At 44.3% G+C, this 26661-nt stretch overlaps 1 protein-coding gene across 3 annotated transcripts; it reads right to left on the reverse strand.

Annotated features, from left to right (window-relative positions):
* Positions 1-1420: 1420 nt before the first annotated feature.
* On the reverse strand, positions 1421-25787 carry CREBRF (CREB3 regulatory factor). 3 transcript variants are annotated; one of them, XM_062502015.1, is made up of 9 exons: positions 25693-25787; positions 16238-16415; positions 15214-15339; positions 13308-14391; positions 9006-9200; positions 7141-7330; positions 6617-6690; positions 6127-6249; positions 1421-5551 (listed from the first exon to the last, which is right to left on the reverse strand). In XM_062502015.1, exons 2-9 carry the CDS (start codon positions 16244-16246, stop codon positions 5436-5438), a joined length of 1917 nt encoding a protein of 638 aa, XP_062357999.1. In that variant the 5' UTR covers positions 16247-16415; positions 25693-25787; the 3' UTR covers positions 1421-5435. The 3 variants fall into 3 exon arrangements, with proteins under 3 accessions (XP_062357999.1, XP_062357998.1, XP_062358000.1); XM_062502014.1 differs by having other exon boundaries at positions 16238-16412; positions 25693-25762; XM_062502016.1 differs by lacking the exons at positions 1421-5551; positions 6127-6249; positions 6617-6690; positions 7141-7330; positions 9006-9200 and adding an exon at positions 9209-11513 and having other exon boundaries at positions 16238-16412; positions 25693-25762.
* Between the last annotated feature and the right edge of the window lie 874 nt (positions 25788-26661).

Here is a 26661-nt window from a genome sequence, read left to right on the forward strand (position 1 = left end):
AATTCACCCAACCACAAATACTGAGCAGGAAGTTTTCCTTGGATATATAAGATTCTGGGATGATAGATGATTCCAACCAGAATGTATGAATACCCATAATTATAGGAGAGATTAAAATTAAGTTTTCTGACTAGGCTCTGTTTCCTAATCAGAAGATTTTGATAGGGTGGGATGTGCTTTTCCCAATACCAAATCCAATCCAAAAGTTTTCCTTCCAGGAGTTAGTTAAGTCACCCAAATTTGACTTTAAAAGATACCCAACTACAAAATATTTTTTTCAACTCCAAAAAAAACTCTGAACGATGACATTATCTAAAAAGTTTGGAATTTTTTTATGGGGGAAACAAAATATTGCAAGCGTGGCTTAAAAGAGCTCTGGTTCCACTTTTAGCTCCAGAGCTCGTTAGAAAGACAATAAATGCAGAGTCAGTATTTGCTCCTGTGGAAGTTCATGGATGTCTAAGAGGCTGAGGATTATATTCAGAGTGCAAAGACACCTTCTAGAAGCACTGGAGGGAAAACATGGCATATTGTGAAATGCAAGTTGTAGAAAGACAGAGATTTTTGTTTGCTGCAAAGAAGATACAGCCTGAAAGTGCCATCTTTGATTAATGACATTGAAAAATCCCAATTTACATTGGGAGATATTCAAGAGTGGTGTTTTCTCAACAGACTAATGCCCTTAATACAGTTACAAGAAGGATCAGTCACTGAGGCAGCAACTGTTTGAAATGTACTTCACACGATCCCTGGGGTAAACAAAATAAACCTCAGCTGTGTGCAAGGCTGTGTCAACAAGCCAAGACCACAACTAGCAGCACACTCCACTAGGTGATTCCAACTGAAGCCTCCAAAAGAAATTCAAATCATGATTAGATGCACTCTTGAAACTCAGGTCTCAAGGCCAAATACAGATCCTGACATTCACGGTCCAGAACTGGGTTGTGCCTCAGCAGAATTTCAGGAAGACAAGCAAGCACATTTGAGGAACAGAACTGCATTTGCTTTTTCTGCTGGAGGCAGATTGGATACAACCCTTGGAAATTCTCCTGATAAAACCTTTTAGAGCTTTTTTTTTAAAAAAAAATAGCTATGTTTAAATGATTTATGGAAAAGCACATCCAGTCATTATAGTTGTGAATAAGCTGTTTCATTAATGAAGGCAAATATTAGTTAAATATCGGGGAGGGTGTCTTTTAAAAATAAATTTTAAACTGACACCTCTATATTTCTAAAGTGTCTGTTTGCTTTTAGCTTAGTTAAAAGACCCTTCATCCATTTTAGGTTGCTTTTTTTTGTTTGTTTTCTTTAAAAAAAAAAACAAACAAAAAAACAAACAGCTTTTCCCTGGCCCTTTTAGTATGGGAAAAAAATCATTCTGTAAATTAGGAACTGAACACAGCTGAGCCTGACTCTCACATCAGCTTTACAGCAATGCAACTTTATTAAATCACAATGATTTCAACTGGTATGGTAAGAAAATCCAGCCCATCCACACGTAAACATAGCTTTAGTAATAAGTCTCTCTCATCCCAAAAAACAAGAAGTACTCACCAAGTATCAGTAAATGTGTTCAATAAACCATAAAAGGAAGCGTTAGCAAAAGGGGTTTGGGGTTTAAAAACACCCTTCAGGAGCACCCCCACGTTTTGCAAGGCCATTCAAAAACTGGTCTTCCATAAAATACAAAAGGACTACTGAGAGAAACTGAAATCAGCCCTATCCACGCTCGCTCCAGCACGCTTTCATCAGCTCTGATTCCATCTCAGGAGCTTTGACGAGTTCAGAGGGAATGAAAAACATTTAGTTCTAGATGTACAAGTAAGGCACAATATAAAGCCACATCATCATCTGTCATGAAGGGAGGGGGAAGGACGAGGGTCATACATGGTACAGCAGAACAAGCAGCCCATCGATTCCAAGTGTGGCACCTACGTTCAGACTGACGAGATCTCGACAAGAGCAGTTATGACAGCATGCTTTTAATATGGAAACAAATCCTAGAGAATCCAGTGTATCAGAAAAAGGAAGAGCTTCTGGTTGTATTAAATCAAAAAAAAAATAGATCATTGTTTTTGGATATAGGATTAAAAGTGAATATTCACAATGCCTACACTCAAAAACAAACAAAAAAAACCCAGGACTTCGTTAAGATCCACATACTATGTATGAACACTGAAAATCTTTAGAAAATGGTCTTCTCTAAAGATCACCCCAAAACGCATGCCACAATTGCCAAAGAACAGAACATGTACATTTGTTGGTTTTTATACCCTTATAAGATTTTTGTTTGTGATAAGTATACACTAAATGTATATATTTTAATGACACTAGAGGAAGCAGATTGTTACTGGCATTAAAGTACAACCATTTCTAGACGGTTTAAATGCCACAGAGTCCCCTGGTTAAAATGTAAAGCTGCACAGCTTGCCTATGTCACCTTTATGATAAAGTTAAACCAGCAAAAGGTCTTATCTTTACTCTACATTTTACTGCCAGGTTTTATTTATCTCAAGTATCGCTGCAGCATTCTGACCAGCCCAGAGTTAGCAGCAAGTGGCAGGAATCATATAAAACGCAATTTCTTTTTTTTTCCTTTTTCCTCTTTTTTTTTTTTTTAAACAAAGTGCTTTTCTAAGATATACATACATATAAATAGTTACAAAATAAAGTGTCAACATTAAAAAGCTCAACTATTTCAAAGCTTTAACTTAAAATAATACATAGGAAACACTGAAATGCGAGGGTATGGAACTCACTAAAGATTTAAAGTCTACTTTGAAATGCGAGACCAAAATCATAGTCTGGTTTTCAGACAAAAATAAAAAGCTATAAAGTTGTGTGTTGCCCGGGATTCCCAGGCAGAAAATTAAAAAAAAAAAAAAAGGGGGGGGAGGGGTTTGCTTTTAAATACCTTGTCAGTTGAATTTGTCACAGAAGTTTTTACCTGATTTCAAACTGCTCTCTCTCAACGTTCAGAGATGCTGCCTCGCCTGCAGGGTTTGGATGGAGCACAGGGACAAGCTCTGTGTGCCAGCCCTGCTCAGGCACAGCTCGCACCTCACAGGACACATTCTCTGTCGGGGTTTTTGGGGTCCAGGGCAGCTCCACAAGAACAAGAGGAATACACCAGACCCACCGTGGAAAGCAGCAGTCAATTCTCACCTCACCCGAACAACAACAACAACACAAAGCCTCAAAGGAAAACACCCACATTCCACTCTGATTTTGCAAGCCTTAAGTGGATTTACAAAGTTTTGCCTAAATTGCCCTGGGTATTTGTTCAGTCTCCTGCAGGAAAGACTTTCTGTACAGCTCAGTAGTGGTATTTTGGCCTCCTCCTCCCTTTTGAGTCTTCCAAAATATTTAGGTACAAAGGAAGCTGTGAGCGTGGCAGGGCCACCACCTTCACGGGCCACTCTTCCTGCACTGTTACCAATTCAGCGTTTTTTTCCTCTTATAGTACAAGCTTGGATATAAAAATAATCTACTTATAAACAAAAAGGAATCACAGTACAAACAAACTTAGACAAACTGGAAACGAAGTGGAGAAATTCCCCAAAGGGAGTGGGGAAAAAAAAGCCTTCATGGACTTTTGCATTTTTTTTTTTTTTCAGCAGCTACATTTGAAAATATTTGGTATTTCTATTTTCAGTAAACAGTGTTTTGTCATCTTTAAATAGGGAGAGAAAGAACAGGGAGGAAAAGGAGGGGGGGGTCCATGAAACCAGAGAATGATCTTGCCTTGAGATAAAGGACTTTCTCATCAAAGGCTAAAGCTTTTAATCTGTACGTTAACACTGACTACAAAGCCAACTCTTATTAGCAGAAGAGCAAATAAGAACTTTGTGTTAATATTCTTCAATCATAGAAACTACTGAATTAACAAGAATAAGTCACATATAAGTCTGAAGAAGCTAGTTTCGAAATACCTGTACAAAAATATAAAAGTCTATAAATTTTTTTTTTGTTTTGTTTGAAGCCTGTGTTGATCCTTGGAAACATCACATGCATAATAATACATCAACTGGAAAAGTGGCAACTAAGGAATTAGATATTTGTAGCTCTTTTTTTTTTTTTTCCTCTTTACATATATACACGTTACAATAAAAATAATTTTATTTTGGTTGTTTGGTGGAAGTATACTACAACAAGCTAAATATTTTTCTTTTTAAATTCTCAAAGTCGAAAACTATTTTACCAATAGCTTACTAAAATCCAAATATATTAAAATCTCCTACAGTAAGTGCAGAGAAAAAAGATTTAAAGACTCCAAGACGGCCACCAACTTATCTACCATGGAAGCGAACTACAAGAACAGCAAAATAATATTGTTATGTATGAATGCTCCTTCTGTAGATAATTGGACCCAAACAAAAAAATTCACAGTTCAGTAAGATCCCTAACCCTGACCTTTTAATTTTTTTTCTTTTTTTTTTTTCTTTTGTTTTTACATTCAGTACAGTATCATATAAGCTGTGCAAAACTTTACTTAGACTGGCAGTTTGCCATATCAGTTGCATTTGTCTTTGGTACAAAAATAAACAATCGCATTAATGTGCAAGTATTTGTTTTCTTCCGGCCAAAGTACCGAAATTGAGTTTTCTAGAGCCATCTTTTATACAATACATAGACTCTGTGGCATATATCTACATTTTCAACATATTCCTATATACATTCAAAAATTTTTAAGAGCTGGAACAAATACATTAAAACCTAAAATCTCACCATCTATACAGCTCGCTTTTGCCCCTCAGGGTTTTCTTGATACAAAACTTTACCAGCTTATACTGATAGCTCTCCCCACAAAATACAAGGCACAAAGAATATACTTTTTTTTTTCTCTTGCTTGCACAGACATTTAAATACTCTATTAAGCTCAGAAAATTAAAGTTTTATATGGCACACTAGCTCTAATGCTGCGTGTGCTATGTACAAGTTAATGGTTGCAAAGAAAGCTTACTGGATTTTTTTAAGAACAAGAAAAGAAAATCCAATTATTTTAAAATAAAAAAGAACAAAAAATTCCCTACATTGACGGCTTCACCAAAAAAATGCTTCCTCTTACTTCACTTGGACCATAAACCTGTCACAACGTCTGGCAAATGCTAAAAATTTTCACTAGCAAACCCATGCTTTTGCTTCTAAAACACAAGTGATATATTCTGGTCCTAGATCATTTGAAAGAGAACTCTCATTTCTGCCCTTGAGCTTAAAGCAGCTTTAAAACAATCTGGTTTATGGTCCAAAAAATGCTCTGCAGCATTTTCTACCACGCCGTGATTTGTTTTCCTACACTGTTACTTGAAACCAATGGAACCTACAGGTGAGTGTTTACAGAATGCTAAGCTGACATGCAGACCAGAATTGCCATTTACAACGAGGAACTGGACAGCACGGGTGGAACCTGGGCCAGGAGCAGCTCCAGTCCCATCCTAAACCTTGGCCGTGGGTATCCGCAGCCCCACGAGGCCGCCCGTGGGGTCTCCCTCTGCTGTCTTCTCCAGCACCTGGTTCACAAACTCTGATGTCTGTCCAGCCACTGGGAGTCCTGAAAGGGAGGGAAGAGAAGCTGCTCTCAGGTCACTGCTCACTACACATTCCTACAGGGGATGCTTTGGTTGGGACAACTGGAATCAGGAAAGGGTTCGTTCTTGATTTCAGAAATGGTTTGTGAGTGAATGCTGTGAGACCAGAGAGATGGAGCAGCTCTGCTGGGAGAACTGGGATTGTTCAGCCTGGAGAGGAGAAGCTTTGGGGTGACCTCATTGTGCCCTTCCAGTCTGAATAAGACAACAAGATGGAGAGAGAATTTTTACAAGACCTGGAGTGACAGGACAAGGGGGGATGGCTTCCCACTACTAGAGGGAAGGGTTAGATGGGATTTTTGAAAGGAATTGTTCCCTGTGAGGGTGGGCAGGCCCTGGCAAAGGATGCCCAGAGCAGCTGTGGCTGCCCCTGGATCCCTGGAAGTGTCCATGACCAGGTTGGATGGGGCTGGAGCAGCCTGGGACAGTGGAAGGTGTCTCTGGTGGAATGAGAGAGCTTTGGGATTCCTTCCAAATTCAGGGCATTTATGATTCTCTATCTTCATAACCAGTTAAATACACAAAGTTCAGTGCTTACCAAGAGTGTCTTTAATAAGTATGTTCAACTTTTGTTCCATGTTGAGTCCTCTGTCATCTTTAGGTACCTGCACCCGATTAACTATTTCTTGTTTAATGGAGTTGATGACAAAGAGCAAATTATCTGCAAAGAGAAAAAAAAAAAGGGACTAGCTTTACATCACATTCCCCTGGAAGGGATTCACAATTATCCACACAAAGCTATCTGTGCCAAAGGTGTCACATCACACTTAAGTAATAGTTTACACCAAATATGACCAATATTTTCAATAGTATTTACAGCACATGCATACATTTACATAAGTTACATCTGCAAAATAGCTCAACATTGCAGGTAACCCAATTCCCATTCACTTTATTCAATGGGCTGGGTTTGTACCAACAGAATTGCTGGGTTTGTACCAACTCTTTGTGAGCCAGGTTACATCATGGTGCAAAACACAGACTTGCCCAAACAAAAGAAAAAATACCATGTCAAGAGTTGTATTTACCATATTCTGTGTTGAGACCCCAGAGTTTTACTTTATTGGCTTCATACTGGGCTTTCTTTTTTAGTCTACAAGCCCTATGGCAAGAAGAAGGGAAGAATTAGAACATACCAGAAATTCCAGAGCAGTAAGAGCCACATGAACTCATCCACAAACCCTTCCCAGAGCTGTGATGCACAAACTCATCCATCCTCACTCACCTTCACTGAAAACACTCTGCTACCTGCATTCGCTCTCATTTGACACTTGTGGAATTTATCCCTGTCCCAGTTGGTTGCCCCACAGCTAAGGAAGCCAATTCCAGTGGAAACACAGCCTCATCTAGGGGACAGACAAACCACAGCTCCCAAGGTGCCAGCTGCTCTGCTTTTTGATAAACTGGTAATTCCCATTTGATAAACTGCAACTCTCACTGCAGGAGCTGCCATGTGAAGCAGGATTTCTTCAGGCAAAAATTATTTAGATGTTTATCATTCACTTGCAGCAATCCAAATTTTCTCATCCCTGCAGCTTTACCCAACACATACCTGGAAGCCAACTTGTTCTTTTCTTTTCTTGACCTGGGTCTGGCAGTTAAGGGAAGTTCACTGACAGGTGTCAGGTCACTGATCACCTTATTCAGCTTCCTCAGCTCGTTACCAATCTGGAGGAGTTTTCTGGGGTTGGGAGTCAGGTCTTCTACATCAGTCCTCCGTGACTTCTTTGCTGCGTATTTTCCTGTTTTAAATGTGCAGAAAAATGGGTAGGGAAGTGACCAATACATACACAAACCTCTGAGAATACACTCTAAAATAGGCATTTTTTGGGTGCAGTAGAAGTTCCTTTGTTCATTGCAGGAGAATGGGCCGGAATCAGGTGATGCCCATGGCCTCTCACAATAGAAAGAGCATTTCCACACAAAGAGCTCTGTACAATTCATATTCTATCCAGATCAGATAAGAGCAAGTACTGCTGGCCAGCCCACTGGATGTGACAGAGAGCATACACACAACTCTGCTGAAAAATGTACGAAACAAGTTCAAACCCTGGTGTTTTGCTCCAGCTGTAAACTTGTTAACTCATATTCAGCCAAAATAGCATCCTGCACACTCCAGTGGATTAAATTCCTAAATAATCTTATTGCTAAAGTTCTGTACTAAGAAAGAGTGCTGAGGCCTGGAGCTGAAACAATGTTCAGTGATGCTGAGATGAAATGCTCCACATAAAGGCAGTTATCCCCTTTTATTATTTGTATCTGAAGCTCTTTAAGGCCTGATTTTGCACTTAAAGGCCAAGTGTCTGGTGGGATGGAGTTCTCAAGGCATGTTTGGTTATTGTTTGTGTAATAGCAAATATAAAATAATGGAATCCCAGAATGGTTTGGGTTGGAAGGGACCTTAAACTCATCTTTTTCTCCCCCTTGGCATGGGCAAGGACATCTTCCAGGATGCTCAGAGCTCCATCATGAGGAAAAGCAGTGATAAGGACTTTAGATACTGAAATTTCACTACAGGATAAAGAAGCTTTTAAAAACTAAGGAGATTTAAAGAAAAAAAACAAACGCTTTCTTCTCTGAATAAACCTACAGGTAACAGCAGCAACACCAACAACAAAACCTTTTGATTTAAGAGAAGGCCAACTGCCATGTTAAAAGCAGTAATTTTCAACTCTAAGGGAATATTAATCTTACAACCAGGGAAGTTGATTTAATTTGCTCCTTCAAAGCCAAAGTCAAATGGAGGAGCCTAAAAGAGGTTCTGTGACAAGAAAACAAAAATATCCCTTAGAGTGGTTTGTTTTGGGTGATGTTTGTGGTACAGTAATTGCTCACTGGGAATAAATCACAGTTATTAGAGCAACTGGTTGAAGTTTCTAAGAGGGCATCTTAAGGAAATAGTTTCTTCCCAGAGGAGTAACTGCTTCACTGTGCTGCATTCACAGGGGGAAAACAAGGAGGGAGGAGCAGAGAGAGACAGCTGTGCCTTAGTGCTTGTCCTAAGTTGATACCACAGTTCCCTGAACTTGGCACCCCAGAGCCCTGCCAGCCTCCTGCTAACACAGGCAGCACTGACAGGAGCAGCCAGGAGCAGCAAACCTCAGTCAAGCCACCCATCCAATATTTACAGTATCACACTGAGAAAGCTTTGAACTCTCGGGGTTTCCACTGAGAGCCCCTGCAAGTCACAATTCTCAATTCATCCACACTCCTGTGCAAGAAACCACACTGAAAGTCCCTACTGTGTGTTCACTGTGCCTCCCTGGGCACTGTAGAGTAACTGAGTAACAGACTTAGAGTGCTTGAATTTTCATGGCCAAAACACAACTTCTCAGCACTTGCAAGGAGGGGACTTTGACTGCTGAAGGTGTCACAAGGAGAAGACAGTCACTGGTGAGCAGGATGAGGATTTCTTACCATGGTGGAGCCCATTCTTCTGGTACATGTTGCTGGGCAGGGTGTCCCGGTTCCACTCAGATGGCCTCAGCATCCTCTCCTGCTGGGACGGCGTCAGCTGCTCGCTGTACTCCCAAAAATATCTTCTCTTGCCTCTTTTCCGAGAGGATATGGCAGTCATTTCTTTTAAATCCTCCACAGAATCGTTCTCATACCCTAAAAAGGATGCAGGGTGATGTTTAGGATGTTTATAGGCTGGTGACAGAATTGTTGTAGCCCTTCAGCAGCGGACTGAGGATTCAAGTTAAGAACAAAACCACAGACAGATCTGTTTCGCATTATCTAACAGACTTGGTTTCCAGCATCACTGCTCCTGGGTACTGGCCTCAAATTCAGGATAGACACTGAGCCACTGATGGGGCTTCATTAGTTGAAAAAACCCAAATTATTTATGCATTTAAAGCCAATTTTTGTTCTTTAACCCCCCCTAAGCTGTAGTGCCCCACAATCCCAGCAGTGCCAAGTACAGACAGATATTGGACCACGTTCTCCCATCCTGACAATTTTCTCCATTAATTGGCAGGAACACAATCCTAACTCACCTCCACATTTGACAAAAGCATGGAAAGAGAAGCAGGCAATAAAGATGGACTAGCGAAAGACAATAAAGAAAAAAATTATTCAATTATAGGACATTCTGAGTTGGAAGAGACCCACAGGATCGAGTCCAACTCCTGCTGCTCCTTGAGTCCAAAGACCTGCAGGAAAAAATCCAAGCACTGATTCCTCTTGGCTAGAGAAAGAGGCTCTGTTATCAGGACAGTGACCAAAGGAGACAATCTAGGATGAAGGCATCTGGACCCACTGCTCAACCTCTTCTTCCTCTTCAGTGGGATAAAAAGAAACAATCCTCAGTAAAGCTGTACAATATTTTAGAGGTGAATTATAATGCACTTGATACCATGAACTGCTCATGAAGGACCTCAAAATTGTGACGCCATTATCCACATCACAGACATATTTTACCATAACTATGTAAACACAAACCACAGGTTTTCAAACCCCAGATATACTTCAGAAAATAAAGATAAGCTACACTAAAGTTAAATAAACAATCTCAAACCACTGCATGGCCTTTTGTGCTAAAATGCTAAATAACAGTCTATATTACTTATAAAAGGAGCATTTCTAAACATCACATATTCTGATGGAGCTAAAGGAAAAGCCACCATGCATGGAGTGCAGGCTTAGCAAGCCTTGACCCCATATGCTTCAGCTCTGCTTCATCTTCCACCAGCAAAAAGAACACTTTCTTCTTTTTAAAACAGTCCACTCAATTAGTCTGTTTGCACTTGAAAAACCAGTTGAAAGAGGAAAAACAAACTTTCTTGCTTTGGTCTGACTCTAACATTATAACCCAAAGCATGAACAGAAGTCAGGTATGCAGAAGGATGAAATCCATCCTGAAGTTCTGCTTCTCATCACTTCATCAACTCATTTGCTTGGATTCTCTGGTTTATTGGAAAGGCAGGATTTTAAAGGCACACCAAACAATGAAACATGCTTCATAAAACATTTGTGTTGTAAAGCCAAAATTATTGACACTTCACATTAAATACAGTTTCAATTACCATAAATATTTGTAACTGTATCTCCGTTTTACTCAAATGCTGTTTGATAAGTATCAAAATACATTCAAAAAGTCCACTGACTTTCCACCTAAAAAAAATAGCTATGTAACTCATTATACAGAAATATATAAATTGAGCCCATGACAACACAGAATTAATCCAACCAATGAAAACAAATCTCTGTAAGAGCTGAAGTGTACAAATGTACAACAAGGTTAAAATCAGGACTTCCTGTTTGCTTGTTCAAACTGTAATTAAGTTAGCAACTTCAATTACATTGACTTAATACATCCTGCCTTGCAAGCCCAACACTGACCTGCTACCATTATAAAGTTACATAAAAGAATCCAGTGCAGTGCCCTAACCTAACACACAAACTTGTTTAGCTGCTGTGCACTGTATTTATTCCTCCTCTTGGCAAAGATCACACAGCAGGGCAGGCTTCTAAGGAATCTGAAAGGGTTCTTGTATTGAACTCTGAAGCCTTTCACAAACCTCTCCTAAAAGTCATTCTTCACATCCCTCCCTGTGGCTTCAGGTTTAAATTCACCAGGGCTAAACGAAGCAGAACAGAGAACAGCGTGCACGTGACTTCTGCATCTCACCAGGTGAAACCCAAAAATAGTCCCATGAAACAAACCCGGAGAACTCCTCCTCTTCACCTCCTCACCACTTCACCACAGAGGCTTCTGGCAAATCATTTCCAGAGGTTTTCCCCCAGCTGATGGTCCAGGTGCTCAGACTGATCTAATGCAGCTTCTTAAAACAATCTCTGTCTCTCTAGGAGCACTTTTTCACTCATTTCTTCTCCAGTGCTACTGACAACTGAATAAATTGCTGCATTTCTGGAATCTCCTGACTACTTGATGGCAGGAAGAGTCATTCAGAAGTCTTTCTACTAAATGAGATAGGAAAAATACACTCAGTAATAACAAAACCACCATGTTTAAATGCTAGAGAAGGCCTGGGCTGGTAATTCCCATAATAAACTACTTTTTTTTGCAATTGAAAAATTGCTAAATCTGTGTCATGGTGATAATAAAAACACCATTGTCCGTACTCACCTGAGAGCCAGTCACATTTTTAGCTATTTCTCCTTCACTATATCTAAGTATTTCCTCAGATAACACTTGAAGAAAGCATTTCATTCACTCTAAAAGCATATGATAAGAATAACCAAAAGCAAATCATGTATAAAGAAACATTAGAGGTCCAGCAATAACTCAAAGATTTTTGTCCTTTCAGTAAATTACATCCTCACTCAAAATACCAACTGATTTTGCTTTCAGAGCTGTGGAAGATTAAACCTTCCTGTGCTGTTCCTATTTTTAGATACTTTACCTATAGTATTTGCCTTCAAAGGTAAAAAAGCAACACTGAGTACAAGACCGACACAATTAGAACACCTGCAGATGTTATTTTCTAAAACAGACAAAATATACGATAAAATTTTTAATATCGCCGCATTTGAAGTGAGTGGTTGTAGGCTTCATTCATGGAAGGTTTTAGCAAGCTTGGATAAGCCCAGATCCTCAGCTACTGCTGCAGAATGTGGATTGTTGGTCAGTAAAATAGTTAATTAAGTTAATTAATTCCACCCACAGCATTTAACACAACCTCTCTTTTTCATGAATCCCAGGATCCCAATACAACACAACCCCCATGGGCTGCAGAGCTGGAACAGAAAGCAGAGGGAGTTCACTCCAGAAGGGAGGAAGAGGCTTCAAAATGTTAATAAAAATGTGTTGTGTGCATGTGAAAGAAAGCATAAAGGGCAGAATGCTTAATGAGTTTAATGCCAACGCAGGAAATCTAATTAGAAAATAATTTCATCTGAGAGTTCATTATGACAAACACTGACAAGCTTTAGGGAAGCTGCTGTTCTCAACAAGGAAAAATTACAGCTGCATTATCCCCCTCTAAGTTGCATACTGCCAAATCTCTGAATACTTTAATTCTTATACTCTTCTATAGGGCATTTTTAAGATGTGAGTATTGTAATACTTTCTGAAATGAAGTTAATACTTGGTTACAATCTGCATCCTGTGCAGATTTTATTTTTCTACAAGGTTACTGTTCTGTTACCTTCTAGGTGAAGGTTAGTTTTTGTTCCTGCTGTTAGAACCCCACTTCTACAGGCAGAAGAGAGGAATTCAGTATCCTCTGAAGTCCCACTAAGTGTTACTGCTGAAAACCATCAATAAATTATTCTATTAATTTCAGTCATACTTTGGATTCTGTAGAAAAATTCCACCTGAAAGTAGGGCTTAAGTGATTATGAAATTATTTCACTCTGGATGTGATTTCATCCTGACAGATCCAACTCTGTATAAGTTCACAGCTACAAGAAATGCTAGAAAACTCTGCACATCCTACCAGAGAGCTACAAGAAAAAAAAAAAAGAAGGTCACACTTGTAGGCAGCTGCTTTGACCTCAGGCTACAGCTGGGCTTCCTGTATTCTCTATTATTATTTTTGTTGCACGACCACAGTTTTTCATGAAACAGGGCAACAGAGTCTGCATACTTTGAATAAACTGCATTTTACAGAGCACTTAGAAAATGTGGGAGGAGAGCTCACAACTTAAGATCAGTGCTGCTCATCTGTAACTACCAGGAGTTGAAATGCTTTCCTTCCCACCCAGAGGAGAAATCCATGAACTCCACGTTACCAAACCCCACCATGCTGGTACCTGGTTCTGAGAAGGTATCGCTGATGTCATCGTCCTTGTCGTCCTCGTAATCTTCTTCCTCATCGTCGTTTTCAGACAGCTCGTGCTCACTGCCAAATCCTTCATCGTGGTCCTCATCTTCAATGTCATCCTCATCCTCCTCTTCTTCCTCGGGCTCTGCTTTGGCTGACTGTTCACCCAAAGTGTCTGTTACAAAAAGAGAATAATTGTGCTCTTCTTTCTTCTGCGAGGAGTCCGACACGGACGTGCTGGCGGAAAGGCTGCTCTCCCCCACAGCCAGCCCTGGGCTCTCCTGAGGAGGGCTGAGCAGCAGCTCTTGAGTCTCTTTAAAAGGCAAACCAGGAGTCGTACTGTGACCATGGGGGGACTCGAGTCCTTTTCTCTCTTGTCTCTTTGCCACAGCCCCACAGTAGCACGTGTTTTCCTTGGCCGCGTCGGCGTGCGCCTGGCTCAGCACAGGCCTGCTCTGCGGCAAGGGGTTGATCTTTACTTTTGCCTTTTTAACATAGTCTTTACATTCAACGTGAACGTTCACCTTTTCACTGCTGCACACGTTGGTCTTGGCCACGATCTGAGTGCTGGAAGCAGGCTGGCTGCCAGCCTTGCTGGCCTTCGGGGCACAGTCCGACAGCGCGGCCTCGGCCTGCACGTTCTTGGAGGAGCAGACCGGCGCCGCGGCTCTGCTCGCCATCTTTTTGCCAGGTAACAAAGGGTTTAAAGGGTTTTGTTTTACACTAAAGAGCAAATCGGGGTAATAGAGTGAATCTGAGACAGGCTGGGAGTCCTCGCTGTTCAGCTGAGCCAGTGTGGGTGTTTTGCTTATCACTTCTTCATCCTGGTACGGGCTTGAAAAGTCATCAAGGCCCAGGTAATCCACCTCTTTTGTCCCCCAGATGTCACAGCTGGTTAATTTAGTGTACTTAGTTAGGTCTTCACAGTAGGTATCCCACTGCTCCCACTTGGAGGTGAAAGCAGCTTCCTTGTCCAGGATGTCCGTAAAAGACTCCAGGTTCTCAAGGTCTTTGCAGTCCTCCATGAAAAGCAAGTTATCCCTGGAGCTTTGCTGATAGTCCATTTCTCTGTCCTGTGCACCGTAAGATAAGTTAAAAGTTAATAAAAAAAGTATCCATCATCTTTTTCCTTTACTTAATCTGGTAAGGAAAACTCAATCCCAGTGAAGTATGAAAGAGTGGTGACATAGGAAGAGACCTCAACTTTCAACTAAAAGCTTCTTTTGAAGCCAGAATGAAGTTCAGCTCCTGAACTGCTCTTCCTATAAAACTGTATTTTCTTGCTATTGCAAATCCATCTGCTCATCAAGAATTAAACCAGTACCAATATCCATGTATTTAAAACATGAAAGCCAACACAGGCATCTGTACAATCTAGGTCAATCTTTGCTGTGTGTTTAACAGAACATGTCTGAATTTACCAGTTCCTGGAAACCTCATTCTAACACGACCAATGAATGACCACTAGTGAACTTCTTCCTTTGATGCAGGGAGAAAATAAAAAAGGGAATGCTCATATAAGTAGCTTGTGAGTTAACTTTTATTTTCCTTCCCCTACATTCACAGTTTGGGTGAAGGAGAACATAGCAGGGGAAACTGTTCCCTGTGAGGGTGGTGATGCCCTGGCACAGAAGTGTCCAAGGCCAGGCTGGACAGGGCTAGGAGCATCCTGGGCTAGTGGAAGGTGGATTTGAGCCTGTCCCAGTGGCCAGTGTGAAAAAGTGCCTGCTGAGGAAGCATCACATTTGCTGGACAAGCAGTCCAGCTCTTCCCTAATCAGCAGCTAGCAATAATGAATAATTTTCCATTATTCTTGAACCAACAACCCTTTATTCCTACAGGAGCTGGTGTGTCAGTCAAGGAGATGAAATTCTGGGCACACACAGGTGACCTACCAGTTCATACATGAAGTCTGGATCTGAGCTGCTCGCCAGGACATCCGTGCTCATCAGAGTCTGCTCTGAAAACAGGTGGCTCCGAAAGGCATCCCCAAAAGGAGGGTCCATTCCACTCACACTGGGCTACAACATGGATAGACATTTCAAACATGATGTAAAAAAAAGCACATCTTCACCTTCAACAAACAGAAAGGATTATTTCCTCCTAGTCTCCAAAGGCTTTTACTACCACAGATAAGCACATAATTCCCCAGAGCCAGAGAATACTTCAAGAGCAGCTGACATCAAGCAGGAGCAAAGGACACATTTTTATCCACCACAGAGCTGCAAGAGCATTCACTGCACCTTCATTCTTCCCTGTTGGTTTGAAAGTCTTATGTTTGCCAAGTTTTGGGATATGCTGGCATTTGTAGAGGATGAGGGCCAGTCCTGGCAAGATCTGGGAGTCCCTCTAAAACAAATAATTTTGTACTACAGCAGTGTTGATTGTGTTTAGAGCCATCAGAACTCATAAAACTTCCATATGAAATTGTAAGGAAAGCAGAATTTATGACAACTAAATCAAGACTGTTACCCCTCTCTCAAGAACGAAGTGAAATTTGGCCAAAAAAAAGCATTAAGCAGGATGGCTGGGCATGCAGGGAATGGGAAGCAAGGCCTTCTGCTACATTTAATTCCAGGCCTCAATTTCTCTTCTAGACACTCTCACCCTGAGGGCTGGGAAGGGAGAAACACTGTGCTGCTGAAAGTCATTCAGTGTGCCGAGTGTGAATCACTGCAGCAATAAAAGGCTGCTCTGCTCTCCAGGCACCCTCCCTCACCAAGAGACAACGTGGCTGAAGCTTGAGCAAACACAGGAGCAGGAGCAGCACCACAGCTTCCACCACAGACACTATGCAGGGACCTACAAAATATACATCCTTTAATTTCTTACACATCTTCCCTCCCAGTGCTGGACAAATTTGTTCTTAAACAGAGGCAAAATTATTTACAGAAGTGAATAAAATCCTAGCAGACTTACCTGAGGCATTTCCAAGCCCAGATTCCCCAAATCCAATTCCAAACTTCTTGTTTTATTCACTTGTAGATTCCTTTCCAGCTTTACTTCAGTCTCAGGGAGTTTACACTACCCATGCAATGATTTTTTTCCTTAGGATAACTTCAGTTCACCCTGATGGAGCTTTTCTATTTGTTGACTTCTGTGCAGAATAAACACAGCAAACCCCCAAGGAGGTGAGTAATCCTTCACCAACAAGGTGAATGCTTAAAAAACAACCAAAGACAAGAATTTCCCCTGAAAATCAAAATCCTCATGCTGGAATGTATAGAAATTTTCTTCCCCTGCTATCTTTCACTGGATGAAAAGCCACAGATGCTACAGAACAGAGCTGCTGCAAAACCATTTTTGGCCAAGCTATATTTTGTTGCCTTTTTTCCCTCTCTGTTGAGACCAGCAGCTCTACAGACGCACCTGAAGAAAAAACCCTGCCAAATTTGGAACAATAATCAGCACACTGCTGGGTATTCAACAGACACACAACCTTTATGACTAATGTAACAGAGCAAATAAACTCTAAAAATGTCTCAGGCAAAAGTCTCAAAATACAAATTTCAGAAGAGGCAGAAATGCTGTTTCAGTGGTATCTCCTCCTTTTCTTCAGGGATGAATCCATCCAGCATCAGATAAGATTACATCAATCACTCACACAGCAACATCTAGTGGTAGAGGATCACAGAAACCATCCAGCAGCAGAGCAGGAGAGACAGATCTCCCCAAGAGAACAAATTAAAAACTGCCAAACACACAGCTGTCTAATAAAATATCTTGTCTATTAATTCAAGTAAGGCATATGTTGAAATTGGACCAATTTATCTACAGGTAATTTTACCAGTTTAATAGCTTCTATAGATCTGCTCTACTTCAGATGTTTGTCTAATGACTCTTCTGAGCTTAATCCAGCATTTTGAACAGTGTAAGGAAAACCCTCACTCAGCATTGCTCCTAAATCAGGCTTTGGTGCAATCTGCTCAGGCTGTGTTTATTCTCCTCTTTTGAAAAACAAATAGTAAACTCTGAGTGTTCTCCCACAGCTCAGAACCCACCCCCAGCAGCACATGACAGCATCCCCGTGACTATTCCCACTTTCAGATGGTATCTCAGCTAGTTTGTCCTCTTTAGCATATGGACCATCAGACTGTGGTAAAAACAGACACTATGCAAAGAAGTCTTTACTTATCAAAGCAGCCTGCTTTGCAAAGAGCAGCTGGAATATAAAGAACAACAGTTACAGGTCCAGTTACACAGGAGCTCTCAGTTGAACCCTCGCTACCCTTGCCACAGTGGCCATTCCTCACAGGGCCCTGTGATGAACGAGCCAGTTCCTTGTGAGAAAAGCTCCTTTCTGCTCCAAAACCTCCAGGGAACCCTTTACTTATTTAAAGTGAAGTTTGTGCCTCAGCAAGCCCCATCTCCCTTCAGCCAGCAAAGGGCACAGCACAGCAGGACTGGTCCTTCCCAGGTAGGGACGTGGCACCAATGACTGAGTCATTGTCAGCCTCACCTGGGCTAGCAGAAAGGGCCTGTTCTTTAAAACAAACACAGGATGTTCTCAGACACAAAGAGAGAGGCAAGGTCATGATCCTAAATACCCAAACACTTTCTTTCCACAGGCTGGTTGATGCCTTTTTCACCAGATTAATACTTTGACATCATCATCAGACTGCATTCACAAGGAGACTGCCAGAGTTCTCCAGGATACAAAGGGGGAAGAAAGGAAACATTTGCTGCTTCTTCACTGGTTATTCTTTGTTGTGGTTTTTTGTTAGAGCATGGGCCTCAAGCTGCTCCACACACAGCCAGCAAAGGGGGGGTGAAGCTTCATCTCTACTGACACTGATTTCAGTAACAACCACCCAACACTTCCAGGTGCCAGCTTTTGGATCACTTCCAAATCCTCAAAACAAACATTAAAGGCTCAAAATACTTCAACCATCTCCAAGACTGGAGTGATAAACTTCTTGCACTGTTTAAGGATGCCAGTGCATGTCCTCTCAGCTCAAAGTAGTGTATCAGCTAACCCAATTATTCCCGTAATTCTCTTTATATTTAATTCTTGGCATTTTATAATCTTCATATTTAAATGTGACTTGAATCCCAGTAGGATCTAGTCAACTATTCCACAACACAGGATTTTTCTTAGTAGCTCTGTGGAGGGGGAAAACACAGTGAGACCATGAAAAGAAAGACACTGCCGCAGGGAGCTGCACAATCCAGATATCCTTCATGCTCCCGACAAAGCAGCCCTACTTCCAACTGCTTTCCAAATTTCTCAGAAAGATCAAGGTCATCATTAAAAGCCTCCTGCTGTTTGTACTTAACTACCAGTGTTTCTCCATGAACTGGAGAATAAAGATGTATGGCACAAGTCAATGACACATACGGAAGCACAGGTGTAAAATCAGAACTTGCTGTGAAAGAAAGTGATTTGTAGACTGCAGTTAAAGTGCCATTTTTACAGAGTTCATCATTACTGGCACTTTCAGCCCAAGACTGAGTTAGAAAAGAATAGTCCAGCTGTTGTGTTATCCATAATGAATGCAGCTCTGAATGAACTAAAAGAGCTGTGGCAGAGCTCAAGTACAGCAGCACTAAGAATTACTGAAGATAAATATAGCAGGAATTTCTGCTTCAGGACAATTTCCATTAATGCCTTCCATCAGCCCTTCCCAAATGCCCAGAGCAGGTGGAACACAGAGCCCGAAGCAGCGGGCAGGGTGCCGGCTCCTCGGGCAACAGCCTGCAGGGAAATCAGATTAAGGTGATTAAGGAGCCAGGCCCGGAGCTGGTTCTGTGTCTGCAGGTCTGGAGTCACATCAGTGCCCAGCTCCGTTCCTGAGAGAAGGCTCCTTCCTTCTCTGGGACCTGAAGAAGGGCAGGACACCTGAGGGGAGCCTACAACACACTTGGAGAGGGACTCTCTACAAGGGATGGAGTGACAGGACGAGGGAGCGGCTTCAAACTGACACAGAGGAGGGTTAGGTGGGATATTGGGAAGGAATTCCTCCTTCTGAGAGTGGTGATGCCCTGGCACAGGTTGCTCAGAAAAGCTGTGGCTGCCCCTGGATCCCTGAAAGTGCTCCAGGCCAGGTTGGATGGGGCTTGGAGCATCCTGGCATAGTGGAAGGTGTCACTGCCCATGGTAGGGAGTTAAAATGAAATAATCTTTAAGGTCCTGTCTAGCCTGAACCATTCAATGATTCTGTGATCTCAGGAACTGCAATGCCCTTCTAACATTTCAGAATCTGGGCTACTGAGGGAGGCATGGGCATGTACATTGCTTAAAATCCCATCAGTCATCAACAAGGAACCAAAGCCTGTTCTGTAGAGTTAACACCTAATTAATCTAACAACAAATCCTAAATAAAAATTATCCCTTTTATTTAGTATTTACTTTCTGAAGAGGAACAGTGTTTCCAAGATACCCAGGAAGACTGAATTTCACATATGGGAGCAGCAGGTGCATTACCTGGGATTATTGGTCTAACCCAGCCCACAACAGGAGCTAAACTCCAAATATGCAGCATTTAGGAGACACAGTGCAGCTCCTGTGCACATGCTGCCTCTTGGGCCACTAAAAGACCCTCCTACCACAACACAGCACCTCCAAAGAAGCCCCTAGAAGAGAAAACCCAACAATCAGCTTGTAGCTTAGCACCTCTGAAAGTCTTCCTCTGTCACCTGTGTGAATCATTTGTACCATGGCTCTAAGGAAAGTTGCTATTTCTGGCCCCGTTCAGCTGTGTGTTTTGTACCACTGGAAAGGCACACGGAGCGTGGCTGTGCTGTTTTGTTGGCTGCACAGTGCTTATTATCCCAGCAGCTAAATGCCTGCTGTAAGTGCATTACAGGAACAATCACACTTTCATGATGGTGACTGCATCACACAGCACAGCTTGTCAAAGTCACAATTTTGATGCATGTATTAAAAAATAGCTCCCAAGAGCCTGCCAGTACTAAACCTAAAAGCTCAGGCTAAAACATTCATGGCTAACTCTGAATTTCAGAGAAAGCACAAAAACTACGCCACGTGCTTGGAAAGAACCATTATGTACCACGCACCGTTTGCTGTATCTGGACATTTTATGAAATACTGGAGTTAGAGATGCAAGAAGTTCTCCTTCACATCTCTTAAGAACGTATTTTCCTTCCACAGTTTGTGCCAACTTGTTTTCTGTTACAGAACACCCTCTGCTCAGGGCAGTCCTCAAGCTGAGAACGTGCAGACTGCCTGGGGTGGAGTCCATCCCTGGACTGTCCAGGGAATGTCTGGACACGGCACTCCAGGTTCTTCTGGTTGAGAAGGTGGCAATCACTCACAGGTTGGACTCAATGGCTTTGGAGGACTTTTCCAACATCAATGAACATGTACGTTTCTTACTTTTGTTTCTGAAAAATGGGTATTTTTTCTGTCTACACGATTCTTCAGATAATCCAGACTTTAAAAAATTCTTTTACTTTTCTCCCCCACCACAAAGGCACTAAGTTTATTAGCCCTATTATTATTTTATAGCAGTGAGCAAAGACACACTTTTTAAATGTCTTCCTGTATTTCCACCCACTGCAGTCTCATTCTTGGACTCACAAAAGCAGCCAAGTCCCTCTATCTTGTTGGTGAAGGATTTCTATTAAAATGCCAGCATAAGCATCAGAGGCATTATGCTCTTCGATTTTTCTGTCCTGAAGAGAAAACAACACCTGCTTAAAACCCCCAGACCTCGAGTCTGATGGAGCATTGCCACTTAAAAGAACTAAAGACACAAAACTGTTTCACTTCTTCTAAGCCTCTTCCCTTCAGGAGAAGGAAACTCTTACTTCACCGTCTCTGTTCCTGTTCCTCTACTGACCATCCCTTCCCCCTCCAGCGTTATTTTTCCAATCCTACTTGCCCACAGCAGACAGACTTCAAGACCTGGAAGTGATACCTCTATAAAGAGAAGCTCTGGTCTGCAATCACACACACACCACCTCTGGCAACAGAGCCCAGGAGGCTCCAGAAGAACACAGAACTCATGGACCCCCCCATGCCAATGCAAATTCCCAGCTCTGGGGGTGCTGCAGCTGTGCCAGCAAACAAGCAGATCCCAGAAACTGATGGAATCACAGAGTCAGAGAATGGTTTGGGCTGGAAGGAAGCTGAAAGATCATCTGGTTCCACTCCCTTGCCATAGACAGGGACACCTTCCACTGTCCCAGGTGGCTCCAAGCCCCATCCAAACTGGCCTTAGACACTGCCAGGGATCCAGGGACCTCCCCACCCTCACGGGGAACAATTCCTTCCCAAAATCCCACCCAACCCTGCTCTGTCAGCTGAAGCCATTCCCAGTACCCTGTCACTCCATTCCTTGTAGAGTCTCACTCCATCTTTCCTGCAGCTCCTTCAGGCACTGAGGCCACAACTGTGTCACCCCACAGCTTCTCCTCTCCAGGCTGAGCAATCCCAGCAGAGCTGCTCCATCCTCTCCTCATCCTGGTGCCTCCTCTGAGCTCTCTCCAGCAGCTCCAGGTCCTTGCTGTGCTGGACCCAGGGCTGGGGCAGCTCTGCAGGTGGGCTCTCACCTGAGCAGGGCACAGGGGCACAATCCCAACCCCTTTCCTGCTGCCCACTGGGGATCAGCCCAGGGCATGGGGGGCTCCTGGGGGCCAAGGCAGGTCCAGCTGTTGGCCACCAGCACCCTCAGATTCTTCTCCCAGGGCTGCTCCATCTGTGCATCCCCAGCCTGTGTTTACATCCCAAGCTGCATTGATATTGATCATCGTGCAAGAGGCAAAAGCAAAAAAAAGTGATTACTTTTTAATCTAACAAACATTGTCCATCAAGATATTTTGTAACAACTATGCCCAGATTGATATATTCCTACTAGAAGCACTTTTCTGTACGTTCTGGAACGACTGAGATTTTATTCTTATTTTAGTGCTAAGAGTGGGATGTGCAGCATGTTAAACTTATTAGAACTATATTAACAGACTTTAATTAATTTTAAAAAATGGTTACATTTAATATATTCATAGCATAAACCTTTATTAAAATAACACTGCAGAGTTAGGAGAGTTGTTTGCACATGAAAATTGGGAGTAAAACTAACATGTTTTTGTTTTTTTTTTAAGCTGTAGATTTCCCCTGAAGAAGAACAGGGTAAAAGCAAAGGCAAAAAACAAAAGCAAAACTAAACAACAATTGAGCTTCCAATCTCCAACAATATTCTACATGGATATTCTACAGGATGGCTGTTCCTACATTTTTTTCTGGCAGAGTCTTTCAGACTAAGAGAAAAATTAATTCTGTAGTTTCCAGGAAAAAACAAAAATGCAACACAAGTCTTATGATGAAAGGAATGGTACAGTCTGGTCTGTTCTTCATACTGTGAAATTACAATTGTTATACTCTTGTTAGAAATGGGGCATCTGTACCAAATACTTCAAAGCCAGCAGCAAATCTGAAAAATGCATCAGTCAAAATTGTCCAAAAAGTAAAAGTGGCTTAAGAGTTTAAAACCAGAAGGATTATAAAAATCAGGGAAATTATTATAGCAAGGTCTAAACCTTAAATTTCCAATTTTCACAAAAGTTTTGGTTTAACTGTCATGCCAATGCCAACTCTCAAGCACTTCTTATGCAGTGCCAAATCTCCTTATCAAGGTATGATGTTAAAATATTCAATTAAACTTCCCAAATCACAGAGCATGGACATGCAGGCCATGGAATCTAAACCTGTGTGTTCCCTTATTTATCCCACTCTATTTAGTGGGACAAAAACTTCTGTCTGTTCCAAATTAATTCCTGCTAATGCTGACTTCTATCTCTGTCCTTCACAAGGCTGTTTGCCTCCCTCATTATTTAAAAACCACCTGAGGATGCTCAGGGGGGAACTGTTGCCTCTGCTGCAGATTGCTCTTATCAGGGAATACTCCCATCAAACACAGAAAAAATCCTTGTTGGCTTTGGTGATCAAATGGCTATGGACATGTTTGAGGTCTCTGAGCTGCTGTTATTTATGCATTTCAAAAGGAATCTCGCTGAGATTACTTTAGCAGGAAAGGTTTCTTGCAGAACTATCACATCCAGAGAAGCTGAAGTTTCCCCTGGATCCCTGGAAGTATTGAAATCCAGGCTGGATGGGGCTTGGAGCACCCTGGGATAGTGGATGATGTCCCTGCCCATGGCAAGGGGTTGAAATTAAATAAACTTTTAGCTCCCTTCCAACATAAACCATTCTGGGATTCTACGATTTATTTTCCATAGAAACTCTGACTTCTTATTTAAGCAGCCAACAACAAAAATCGACCACGTTTCTAAAGCACCTATGTATGCCCCTCTGCAATTTTTACTAGGAAAACATATTCAACAATAATTATAATTAACCTTCCCCACAAGGATGCTTGAAAGCGACCTTAGAGACCTTTAAAAGACAATCTTTATAACGTTTACAAGCGTTTAAAAGGCAATACGAGAATCTGATTCTGTTCTGCCTGTTAGGTGGAGCATGATTTCGACAAGTTACCCTTCGAGTGGCAGCAACAGAAAGATCACGATCACTTTGAGTGAGAATCGCGCATTTCAGGCGGCAGCGCTGAGCGCTCCAAGCCTGTTGCACGGGCTGCACAAACACCGTGTGCCTTACAGCCAGCGTGACAGCAGAATTGTCTCGGATAGCGGAATTAATTGTCTCGGATAGCGGATCCCACCCAGAGATGCCCTGAGAAATGCCGTGGGCTGAGGGGCTGGCAGGGACCAGGGGAAGGCACGGCAGCGACACCGCGGGGGGAAAATAACGCCCAGGGTGGGGACCCTGGGGACAAAAGGTAAATAATAAAGATTGGGTTTGAGTCCTCGGTGACACGACGGGCTTTCATCAAGGTGTTCCCGGTCAGGAACCTGAGTGAGCTTAGGGAAAACACAGAGAAGTGTTCCACACCCGTGTGGGGACACGCTGAGATCCGCGGGCGGCTCTTGAGGCGGCCCCGGGGAACTCGCCCATGTTTTATAACCCAAATGTGCGGGGACGGACCAGGAGCAGTACACGGGAACGCTCCCCATCCTCCCCTCAGAGCGGGGAAACGGGACCCCCCGTGCGCGGGCACCGCCCCGGGCCGCTCCCGACGCCTAGGTGGGACAGCCCCCCCCCGAGACAGAGAGCTGCGGAGGGACGGGGACCGAGGGTGGCCCCCGCGGCCACGGCCTCGCGCGGTGCCCGCGTCCCCCGCGATGTCCCTCGGCCCGGCCCTGACCCACTAACACACCTCCGGCCAACATGGCCGCCCCGCCGCCCGGCGCAGCCTACCCCGGCCGCCGCCGCCCCGCCCTCCGCGCCCGCTTACTGGCTGGCCTCTCCGCCGCGCGCGCTCCCATTGGCCGCCGCGCCCGCCGCTCACCCGCCCAGCGGCCCTTTCAAGCTAGGGTGAGGCGACATGTAAACAAACCCCCTCCGGCCGCGGCCCCGCGACCCCCGCGCCGCGCCCGCCGCTCCGGGCACTCCTCCGACCGCCCCCGGCCCCGCCGCGCCGGACGCAACGCACAGGGACCCGTGTCCCGCGGTGGGGAGCGGCTCCCGCCCGGCGACCCCCGCCGGGACTGCGGACAGCCGGAGCGCACCCGCGCTGCCCGAGAGAAGCCCCTTCCCGGGGCCCCGGTTCGCAGCGAACAGCCTTCCCCCCTGCTCTGTCATTACATAAACGCCGCGCCGGAGCGGGGACGGTTCCGTCCCGCCCTGCCCCGCACTCGCAGAGCGGGGATCCCTCTCCGCCACCTCTGCTCCGCAGCCTTCGGAGCGGAGCCGCCCGTCGGCACCGAGACCCTGCACGCCCACGGGTCTCTCCCGGCCGTCCCGGGCACTCAAACAGGTCTCGATCGGAGGAGGTGACTACGAGCCCAAAAGGCAGAGGAGTACAGGACCTGCCGAACCCTTCTCCCCCTTTCCGGGCAGCCCCTTCGCCCGCACGCCCAGAGCGGCCGGGCTCCCCCGGCAGGACGGCGCTTTCCTCTCCCCGGCGCTCGCTGCGAGACTCGCTTTCCTTGTAAAGGCACGGGCCGCTCCTGCCGGGCGGAGGCTGGCGGGGACAACGCCGACAACTCTCCGCCCAGCCCACTCTCCGTCCCTTCAGCCCCTTTTCCTCGCCCCCACGTCGGCCCAGAGCCCCGCTCCGGGAGCGGACACCCCCTGCGCACCACTGCTCTCCGGCGGCCCCGGCAGCCACACCCCCCCGGCGGGCGAGCGGAGGGGCGGCTGGCACCATCCCCGTCCCGCTGTCCTCGGCAGCCGAGCAGACACCTCCGTCCCTCTCATCCCTCCCTCCCTCCCTTCCTGCAGCCCCCTAGCCCGGCGACACCGCCTCCTCCCGCCGAACCACCCGGGGCCCCCGACCCCCGGCCCTCCCGGTGCCCCCCGGAGCCCCGCGGCCCCTCCCGAGCCCCTCACTCACGGCGTTCAGCGGGGGCCGCAGCCCCGCGCGGCCCGGCCCGGCCCCTCCATGCGGCCCCGGGTTTGTTTGTTTATGTCCCTTCCTGACGGGTTCCCGGAAATCGCGTGACTCGACCCTCACGTGGCCCGAGGGGGCGGGCGCGCGCGGGGGGCGGGGGGAAAGGGGTTGCGCCAGCCAATGGCGGGGGGCCGGCTCTGTCACGTGACGGCGGAGCGGCGCGCGGGGGGTATTTAAGGCGGGGAGGCGGGTGCCCGCGGGCAGAGCTGAGGCTGCTCCGGGCTCGCGGCCGACGCCCCGATCCTGCTGCTCTGCGATCTCCTCCGTGCACTTACCCCCCTTCGCCCCTCCATCTCCGACCTGCAGCTCTGTATTTTTCCTGCCGCACAACCGCCTTTCACAGTGACAGGTAGCTGGCCTGGACTTCTTTAGACACAACTGGAGAAATCACTACTAATAGATGTAATAAAAAATAGATCCACCCCTTCTTATCTTGCTATTTGTAAAGAATGGCTTCTGTTCTTTAAAGAAATTTTTTCATTTCACCCTATTTATTCTATTTTTGCCCCAGAGAGTCCATGACATTTAATTCCGGGAACAAGGGAGCACCCACCCACCTCTGATAACTCAGCCCTTCACAGGAGTAAAATGCTTCTGTGATTTCCACTACAGGAAAAGTAAACTTCTATAAAGTCTCCAGAACAATTTCTTGTGATGGACAGAGATGCAGCTATTTGCATTTCCTAAACAATATGAACAAAAGCAGTTACAAGCATTTTAAATGATCCTGACCTGAACTCTTGCTCTACGCATTGCCCGAGTCTATGACTTAAAAAGTCTTCACTGCACAAACTATGGAGTCAGTTTCCCCAACCCTCTTCATTTTTTACCCGGATATCTTTCAACACAGGCACAGGTTTTCCATTTCAAACACAAACTTCTTTTATACTTGAACATTCTGCCTTCTCCTCT

This window comes from Cinclus cinclus, chromosome 14, assembly GCF_963662255.1.
Source record: "Cinclus cinclus chromosome 14, bCinCin1.1, whole genome shotgun sequence".
In the NCBI taxonomy this organism is placed as follows: Eukaryota; Metazoa; Chordata; class Aves; order Passeriformes; family Cinclidae; genus Cinclus; species Cinclus cinclus.